The 10,311-nt window shown below is 52.8% G+C and overlaps 1 protein-coding gene across 1 annotated transcript in view; it reads right to left on the reverse strand.

Moving 5' to 3' along the window:
* Positions 1 to 6,540: 6,540 nt before the first annotated feature.
* The window catches only part of SHPK (sedoheptulokinase), a 29,920-nt gene continuing 26,149 nt past the window's right edge, over positions 6,541 to 10,311 (reverse strand). Inside the window, exon 7 of the mRNA XM_025363707.1 lies at positions 6,541 to 8,260. Coding sequence (XP_025219492.1) covers positions 7,848 to 8,260 — 413 coding nt within the window. The 3' untranslated portion in view covers positions 6,541 to 7,847. The remainder of the gene's footprint in view (positions 8,261 to 10,311) is intronic.

The following is a 10,311-nucleotide window of genomic DNA, read 5'->3' on the forward strand; positions in this document are numbered from 1 at the left end:
ATCGCTGCCATCAGTGTGGTTTTCTGGGTCATCATTTGAAACAGGATGTTCTTGCATTTCTGTAATGATGTACTCATTAAAACTCCTTGTGAGTGGAGAAGTTTTAATGACTTCTGGGAGGGCGGGTGTTTTTCTAAGTTCAGGTTTGATGGGAGCGAGAGGCAGCTCAGGAAAGCATCTGCGGACACGCCAGCAGGTGCTGGGCCGAGTCTGGAATGACAGATGCTAAACACCGCCAACCTCGCTAATGGCAGCCGTTTTCTTAGTGTTACCACCAGGGGGCACATTGACTTAAGCTGAGCTCTTGACACTGGCCACATCAGAAACCCATTTCTTTTCTTTTTTTTTTTTTTTTTTTTTTGAGACGGAGTCTCGCTGTGTCGCCCAGGCTGGAGTGCAGTGGCGCGATCTCGGCTCACTGCAAGCTCCGCCTCCCGGGTTCACGCCATTCTCCCGCCTCAGCCTCCGAGTAGCTGGGACTACAGGCGCCCGCCACCACGCCCGGCTAGTTTTTTGTATTTTTAGTAGAGACGGGGTTTCACCATGTTAGCCAGGATGGTCTCGATCTCCTGACCTCGTGATCCACCCGCCTCGGCCTCCCAAAGTGCTGGGATTACAGGCTTGAGCCACCGCGCCCGGCCAACCCATTTCTTTTCTTCACCCACCTGGGTTCCTCTCAAGATTTGAGCCCCCGCCGGGCTCGGTGGCTCACACCTGTAATCCCAGCACTTTGGGAGGCCGAGGCAGGTGGATCACTTGAGGTCGGGAGCTCGAGACCAGCCTGGCCAACATGGAGAAACCCCGTCTCTACTAAAAATACAAAATTAGCCACGCGTGGTGGCACGTGCCTGGAATCCCAGCTACTCGGGAGGCTGAGGTAGGAGAATCACTGGAACCCGGGAGACAGAGACTGCGGTGAGCCAAGATCACGCCATTGCATTCCAGCCTGGGCAACAAAAGCAAAACTCCGTCTCAAAAAATAAAAATTTAAATTTAAACAAAAGGAAAAATACCCTCTTTTCTGCATTTGGTCTCTGTGTTCGTGTCACCGGGTGCCCACGAGTCTAAAAGACAAGCTCCTGTGGAGGGCAGGGGTCTGTGAGAGGGTCAGCACCCTCCAGAAATGGCTGGAGCTTGAAGTCTGAGCCGGGGAGGGGTTGGACACCCAGTCAGCACAGAATGTTGGAGCCGCAGGGCTGTGTCCCAGGGCAGGAACTGGGAACAAGAGGGATGAGGGCCAATGGAGGGTCAGAAGGTGGGCAGAACCTGGACCTGGGATGGAAGAGGCCCACGAGTGCCAGATGCCGGCTGTAGGGACCCATGTGTGCTAGAGGCCGGCTGTATGGACTTGGGCTGGTAGCTGAACCTCTGGGTCTGCTTCTTCCTCCTCAAAATTACAGCCAAGAACACCTGCCCTACCTGCTTCACGGGGCTTTTCTGGGATTAGTCAGGACAGTGGGTGTGAATGGGCTCTGAGCCGGGTAAAGCTTCAGGCCGGCCTGAGAGATGATGGCTCTCATCTTCATTATTTCAGCCTGAGGACCACATCTGCTGACTGCTGAGCTGCATCCGGCCATTAGCTCGAAGTTATGACTAATTGTTTTTTAATGAAAAAAACAAGGTTTGCTTAATGTTTGATGAGTCACGCAAGAGAGCATCTCTGTATCAGGACTATCTCACTTTCAAAGACGTGGCCTGTCCATCTACCCGTGGTTGAGGGGAGAAGCCAGGTGGGACCCTCTCTCCTGAGGGCCCGCCATGTGCTATGCAAATCCCCTAGCAGAGCAGTAGGGTCAACAGAGTGGTCTCTGTGCTCAAGGAGCCCGGGATGGACAGGAAAGGAAGATCTGCATGGGCTCTGTCTGACACTAGGCAGGGCGGGGCACCCTGTAATAGGCACAGGCCAGGGGCTGTGGGGCCAACAGGCTGTGCCAACAACAGATGCCGAGCCGGGTCCTGGCCTCCTCTGCAGTTGTAATCTGATGGCATATGTGTCACCAGGGAGGCCCTGTGCAGCGGGCAGATGGCATTCAGGCTGGGACTTGGACAAGGAGAATGATTCTGCCCCACAAGGACATTCCAAACATGGGCCTTGGCATGAGCTAAGGTGCAGGAGGACAAGACAGAGGACACCTAGACACCTGCTCTCAAGGAGCTTTCAGTCTACTTCAGAAGAAGAGAAAAGTAGCCAGGCACGGTGGCTCACGCCTGTAATCCCAGCACTTTGGGAGGCCGAGGCGGGCAGATCACCTGAGGTCAGGAGTTTGAGACCAGCCTGACCAACATGGAGAAACCCCGTCTCTATTAAAAATACAAAAATTAGCTGGGTGTGGTGGCGCGAACCTGTAATCCCAGCTATTCAGGAGGCTGAGGCAGGAGAATCGCTTGAACCCAGGAGGCAGAGGTTGCAGTGAGCCGAGATTGCACCATTGCACTCCAGCCTGGGCAACAGAGAGACTTTCAAAAAGTCTCAAAAAAAAAAAAAAAAAAAAAGAGAAGAAGAAGAGAGAAACAGAGAACATGAAAGTCACATACACATGATGTGGACGGGGTCAAGGGCCAGAGGCAGGGAGTGTATGGCGGCAGAAAAGCAGTGACTGGTGTGCTGGAGTCCCCTCCCCTGCCCTGAACTGGGCCTGGCCCACCGTCTCTCCAGACTGTTTTACAGCCTCCTGCCTCCTGGAACGCCTGTCCTCCAATCCAGCGTCCACACTGTCAGCTACACTCCAAAGGCCCCGATCCTCCACATCCCACTGTCTACAGCAGACAATCCAAACCCCTCAGCCTGGCATGCAAGACCCCCCACAGTCTGCCCAGTTCCTATAAACATCCTTTCATTCACCCTATGACCAAGTTACACCAATTTGTCACACCCTGGACATGACCATCATTTTAATGTAAATACATTTACCTAGCCTGACCCCTCTGCCTAGATGCTAAAGAGAATGGGCTCACTCTGGGGTTTGAGTCTTAGCACTGTGATCTCAGGTAAGTTACTTAACTTTTTTGTGTATCTGTTTCTCCATCTGTGAAATGGGGATACTGCTACCCACCTTCTAGATTAACTGAGGCCGGACGCGCTGCCTCACGCCTATAATCCCAGCACTTTGGGAGGCCGAGGTGGGTGGATCACTTGAGGCCAGAAGTTCAAGACCAGCCTCGGCAACATGGCAAAACCCCTTCTCTATCAAAAATACAAAAAATTAGCCGGGCGAGGTGGTGTACACCTGCAATCCCAGCTACTCGGAAGGATGAGGCACGAGAATCGCTGGAACCCAGGAGGCGGAGGTTGCAGTGAGCAGAGATCGCACCACTGAACTCCAGCCTGGGCGACAGAGTGAGACCTCCATCTCAAAAAAAAAAAAAAAAAAGATTAAATGAATTCAAACAAGTAGAGTTTAGATCAGACCCCAGTACATGGAAGGTACTCAAAAAAATGTGAACTGTCGTCAGCAACAATGGGTGGAAACCCTTGGAGGTTTAGCTCAATGTCACTTGTATCAAGAATGAATTTCTCCCTCTGGGCTAGAGGTGCTGTCATTGTGTGTGTCTTCGTTTTTTCCTAGCGTCTGTTTATGTAACCAACCGTGGGTATTTTTCCATGGCCTCATGACGGAAATTCAAAAGGGGGCAGTCCCTGAGAGAACACTAGGCTACTACTGGGCGCTCAGAAAATGCGGCTGCCTGGGCCTGTGCTGGGTGCACGGGAGACCTCCCAGGTGCAGGCTACTGAGGCTGCTCTGCTGTGGTGACAACCCCCAAATCTCAGAGGCTTCAAACATCAAAGGTTTATTTATTTATATTGATTGACTGATTGATTGATTGATTGATTTTAGAGACGGAGTCTCACTCTGTTGCCCAGGCTGGGGTACAGTGGCGCGATCTCTGCTCACTGCAACCTCTGCCTTCCAGGCTCAAGCGATTCCCCCTGCCTCAGCCTCCCGAGTAACTGGGATTACAGGTGCCTATCACCACACCCGGCTAATTTTTTTGTATTTTTAGTAGAGACGGGGTTTCACCATGTTGACCAGGCCGGTCTCGGAACTCCTGACCTCAAGTGATCCACCCGCTTCAGCCTCCCAAAGTGCTGGGTTTACAGGCGTGAGCTGCCGCGCCCAGCCCAAAGGTTCCTTTCTCTGTCCCACTGTGTGTCCCTTGCTGGTTGGTGAGGGCTCTACATCATGCTGTCCTCACTCAGGGACCCAGGCTGACAGAGCTGCCACTCTCTGGGGCACCGCCAGTCACTTGTGGCAAAGGGAAGGGAGTGTGGGAAATAGCTCACTGGCTCCTAAAGACTTCTGCCCAGGAGTGACAGGTATTCCCTGTGCACGTCCCACTGGCCGAAGCGGATCGGGAGGGAAGGTGCAGCCCTGCCGTGGGCTCATAGCATCGGGAGACTGACGGCCAGCACAGGAGGCCGGCTCACCACTTCAGAAGACTGCTGGCCTCAAACCACTTACTGGCACCTCCTGGGAAGGAGGGCGGGTTGTGCACACGGTTGTGACTTTAGGCCGCTGCACTCAGGCCCCACCCAGACAGAGGCTCCAGGCCTCAGGCAACGGAAGCAGCAGGAGCAGCCCTGTTCATTGACAAACTGGGACCCTCCAAGGCTCGGTCCTCAGAGGCAGAGTGGACGCGCAGTCTGGGAAGGGGACAGAGAGTTCCGGGGCCACGCCAAGCACAAGGCTGGACTGCCTGAGCCTGTCAGATGTCCATCCGGTTCCTAACCTTACATTCGCAGACGCCATCCACTGCATGGTGGGCAGGTGAAAAAGGCCTGCCGCCCTGAGATCAGAGGGCCTGGCTCCTCCCAACAGACAGAGGACTCTGGTATACTCAGCCTACCCTTCTCTCTCATGCGGCCTTCCTCAGGGCTCCAGTGACGACATCTTAAACTCATTCAGCTGAAAGAAAAATTACGGTAGCAGGCAGGCGCGGTGGCTCATGCCTGTAATTCCAGCACTTTGGGAGGCCGAGGCGGGTTTATCACCTGAGGTCAGGAGTTCAAGACCAGCCTGGCCAACATGGTGAAACCCCATCTCTACTAAAAATAGAAAAATTAGATGGGCGTGGTGGTGCATGCCTGTAATCCCAGCTACTTGGGAGGCTGAGGCACAAGAATTGCTTGAACCCGGGAGGCACAGGTTGCAATGAGCAGAGATCGCACCACTGCACTCCAGCCTGGGCGACAGAGTGAGACTCCGTCTAAAAGAAAAAAAAAAATGACAGTAACCCCTTGTCATTCACATGGGGTATGTCCCAAGAACCCCCATGGATGCCTGAAACCAAAGCTAGTATTGGATCCTGTATATGCCATGTTTTTTCTATATATACATATCTGTAATGTAATTTAGTTTATAAATTAGGCACAGTAAGAGATTAACTACAACAATAAGGTAGAACAATTTTTGTGGTTTTTTTTTGAGACAGAGTCTCGCTCTGTCACCCAGGCTGGAGTGCAGTGGCGCGATCTCAGCTCACTGCAACCTCTGCCTCCCGAGCTCAAGCAATTCTCCTGCCTCAGGCTCATGAGTAGCTGGGATTACAGCACCCGCCACCATGCCCAGCTAATTTTTGCATTTCCAGTAGAGACGGGGTTTCACCACTTTGGCCAGGTTGGTTTCAAACTCCTGACGTCAGGTGATCCACCTGCCTCGGCCTCCCAAAGTGCTAGGATTACAGGCATGAGCCACCGCACCCAGCCAAAGTAGAACAGTTTTAACAATATACTGTAATAAAAGTTATCACACACTTTAATCGTAACTTTTGCAGTTCCAGGTGTGACAGCAAAACTGGCATGAGGCCGGGGTCAGTGGCTCCCGCCTGCAATCCTAGTACTTTGGGAGGTCGATGTGGACAGGTCACCTGAGGTCAGGAGTTCGAGACCAGCCTGGCCAACATGGTGAAACCCCATCTCTACTAAAACTACAAAAAAATGAGCCGGGAGTGGTGGCAGGAGCCTGTAGTCTCAGCTACTCAGAAGGGTGAGGCAAGGGAATCGCTTGAACACGGGAGGCAGTTCAGTGAGCCGAGATTGCGCCACTGCACTCCAGCCTGGGCAACAGAGTGTGAGACTGTGTCTCAAAAAAAAAAAAAAAAAAAAAAAAAAGCAAAAAAAACTAGCATGAATTTTTCTTTACAATTTCACAGATAGAAGATTCAGCGTATGACTGTTTTGTTCCCATCTTTTCACTTAAAGGAAGCACCTTAGGGTTTCTCTTTGGCATATCCGAATAGCCAGCATCACTACTCGGGTGCTTTGGGACCCTTATGAAGTAAGAGTGACGGGAACACAAGCACTGTGATACCAGGACGGGCCATCTGATGACCAAGTGACTGACCGGAGTGGGGAGCGTCTACGGTGTGGACATGGGGGAAACAGGGACAGTTCACATCCCAGACGGCACGGCAGAGACCATCACACTGCTCAGCACCACGCACAGTGGAAAACTTGGGGAACTGTTTCAGGAATTTTCCATTTAATATGGGCTTTAGTATCTGACATTTGCCCAGCATGATCAGGCATTTGCTCTCATCTCAGAGCTTCCAGATAATCGCATAATTTGTAAAATGACATTTATAAAGAGACGATATGTTTCATACCTGTCGTGGATACCGAGAGAGAGAGAGAGACTACGACTGCCTCCCAAACTCGTGGTTGCCTGGGTGCCTCTGGGCCAGGCCTGCCTGAGCCTGGGCTCCTGTGGGGGTCTGGGAGTAGATGCAGCGATGGTGGCCCCCTCCTGGAAACCACCCCACAGCCATCTCTACCAATCACAGGAAGGCTTACGATGCTCTGGGGTCCCTGCAGGGATGCTGACTCAAATAGATGTTTCTGCTGAGCCAGGAACAGACAGTGGGCCAGCGAAGCCCACGCCACGCGAAAGGAGAGCCTAGGTCTATGGGACACAGAGTTCTCTCTGAATGAACTACCTGCCCCATCTGGCAGGAGTCGGCCTGGCTGCATCCCCTCCCATGAAGGCTTCTGGAACGTGCAGGGGCAAAACCACTGCTGCACAGACATGCTCCTGGCAAGGGTCCTGCTGGTGCCTTGTCAGGTTCTGGAGTGGTGTGAGCCACACAGCATCAGTCCCCCTTGCTGCTCGGGCCATCCGCCTCTCCTTCTCCGCAACCTGCCTTCCAGGCAGTTGTGCCATGAAGACCTGGGCAGCCCGGGTGCAGCAAGCTCTCCTGGGGCTGAGCACACGCAGCAAGAAGACCGGCACGCAGTCCCGCATCGTCCTCTGAGCCAGCCTGCTGCATCGTGCTTGGGTTACTCCCTGACCCAGCTGAGCACCTGCGGCCAGGGGGAGGATGAGACTAGGAAAGGGGCCTCCGGTCACATGGTTCAGTGCAGGAGAGAAGAACTGTTCCAGAAGTCCATATGACCCGAGTCTGAGCTTCAGGTCTCCAAAAACAATAATCGAAAGCTGGGCATGGGGCAGGTCTTCCTTTCTTACTTGGGGCCACAGTCACCGGACTTTCTGGTGTCTGAAGTACACACTGATCTGCTCTCTGTCTACAAGTGAACCACACAGGAGTCTGCTGACCAGGAGGCTGGGTTACTGTGCTCTCACGCTCTCTCTCTCCCACACTGACATTTGTAAAGAGCTCCCAGGCGGGTCTCTTTCAGAAGGCACTCATTTGGGATCTGGCTGACGGCTCCTGGCTGCCCCTTATTAGAGTATGTTCTGAAGGGAAGCTCTTGGCCGAGATGGAACCTCACAACAAGCACGGCTTAAAAGCTGTCCACTGAACTGTCCACGGAAAGGATGACCCACAGATGGTGTCAGGAATGTTAACCAGGTAACACTCGCAGCAGTCCTTTGGCGAAAGAGTTTGTTGTCTTAAGAGTCCTTCTGGTTGAGGTGTCTCCGGAGCACGACCAGGGCTGCCCCGACAGCTGCGTCCACATCCTGCCCAAAGGACACAGGCAAAGGGAAAGCCCTCTGCACCTCCTGCTTCAGCACCTCGTTCCTGGACAACGCACTCCCACTGCCCATCACCCGCTCCACGCCCCACTCCCGGAGCTGCTGAATCGGAAGCATGGAGTGCAGGTTCTGAACAATGCCTCGGCACAGAGCCCGGGTCACGTGCCCCAGGGAGAGGTCAGAGGAGGAGATGCTGGTCACGGAGGCCAGCTGGTCCGGCAGGTGCCTCTCCCCCAGCACTGTTGGGGTGATGGTCAGATGGGTATCTCTCTGCTGCACAGCTGCCTGGATCATGCGTGAATACACGGTGGATTCTTCAACCTCCAGGCCTGCCAGAGACAGAGAGATCTGTGTGAGCTCCTGCAGCCCCCTCGATGCAGGCTGAGATGGTACAGAATTCCCACAGGGCGGGAACAGTGCTACTTGCTGCTTCTCCTCCCGCTGTGGCTGGTGGTTCTGGGCTCAGGGACTTCTATAGCCAGGCTAGCTGTACTATGCCCTGGATCCCCACCCACTGTCTCAGTGCAGACCCCAGGCAGACATCAGGGTGAGATCTCGTAAGTGCTGCTGTGAGCCCTAACCTTAACCCAGGCTTCTTAACCAAGGGGACCAAGTGCATATACTGATTAATAACTATCATTGGCTGGGCGCAGTGGCTCACACTTGTAATCCCAGCACTTTGGGAGGACGAGGCGGGTGGATCACCTGAGGTCAGGAGTTCGAGACCAGCCTGGCCAACATGGTGGAACCCCGACTCTACTAAAAGTACAAAAATTAGCAGGCGTGGTGGCAGGCACCTGTAATCCCAGCTACTCAGGAGGCTGAGGCAGGAGAATCGCTTGACCCAGGGAGGCAGAGGTTGCAGTGAGTGGAGCTTGCATCACTGCACTCCAGCCTGGGTGACAAGAGCAAGACTCCATCTAAAAAAAAAAAAAAAAAAAGCTATCATCATGGATGTTATTAGAGTCATTAGCAGCATCAGAAATCCCAGGATCCAGGACCGATCACTGTCTGGGCCACCCTTGTTATGTGCACAGGACACCTGAAAGCCAAGGAGGAAGGATGAGTTGACCATCCTACAACTTGCTTTTCAGTGTCAAGCCAGAATCCCAGTCGGACTTTTCTCCCTGACACCATGTTAGCTCTGCGTTCGTTTTTGTTTTGTTTTGTTTTTATCTGAGACTCACTCTGTCGCCCAGGCTGGAGTGCAGTGGCACGTATCCTATCGGCTCACTATAACCTCTGCCTGCCGGGTTCAAGCGATTCTCCAGCCTCAGCCTCCCAGGTAGCTGGGATTACAAGCCTACACCACCACACCCAGCTAATTTTGGTATTTTTAGTACAGACGAAATTTGTACTAAAGCTCTCGATCTCACGTGATCTACCCGCCTCAGCCTCCCAAAGTACTGGGGTTACAGGTGTGAGCCACCACGCCCAGCCAGTTCTGCATTCTTAAAACAAACAAATGAAAAAAAAAAAAGGGCCAAGCGCGGTGGCTCATGCCTGTAATCCCAGCACTTTGGGAGGTCAAGACAGGCAGATCACTTGAAGTCAGGAGTTCCAGACCAGCCTGCACAACATGGTAAAACGCCGTCTCTACTAAAAATACAAAAATTAGCCAGGTATGGCACTGTGTGCCTGTAGTCCCAGCTATTTGGGATACTGAGGCATAAGAATCGCTTGAACCCAGATGGCAGAGCTTGCAGTGAGCTGAGATGGTGCCACCGCACTCCAGTCTGGGTGACAGTGCAAGACTTAGTCAAAAAAAAAAAAAGCCTTTACTTTCAATACACTTTGACCTTAGAATCACTTTTGATCTCTAACCTAGCATTACCTGAGGGAAAGCAAACATCGCCTTGATAAGAAGAAAGTTATCAACATCGGGGTTTCTTGAGAGCACTGTGGGCCCATCTCCACACTTTCTGATTTAACTGGTGTGGGTTGCAGGCTGAGGGCTGGAATTTGTAAACACTTGTGGGTGATTCTTATACACAGCCAGGCTGGGGAGCCCCCGACCTAGACCTATGGCTTCTCCAGCCTGAACGTACAGATGAGTCACTCAGGGATCTTTTTTTTTTTTTTTTTTTTTTTTTTTTTTTTTTTTTTTTGAGACGGAGTCTCACTGTGTCTCCCAGGCTGGAGTGCAGTGGCGTGATCTCGGCTCACTGCAAGCTCCGCCTCCCGGGCCCACGCCATTCTCCCGCCTCAGCCTCCCAAGCAGCTGGGACCACAGGCGCCCGCCACCGTGCCCGGCTAATTTTTTTTGTATTTTTAGTAGAGACGGGGTTTCACCATGTTAGCCAGGATAGTCTCGATCTCCTGACCTCGTGATCCACCCGCCTCGGCCTCCCAAAGTGCTGGGATTACAGGCTTGAGCCAC

Source organism: Theropithecus gelada, chromosome 16 (genome assembly GCF_003255815.1).
Source record: "Theropithecus gelada isolate Dixy chromosome 16, Tgel_1.0, whole genome shotgun sequence".
NCBI lineage: Eukaryota > Metazoa > Chordata > Mammalia > Primates > Cercopithecidae > Theropithecus > Theropithecus gelada.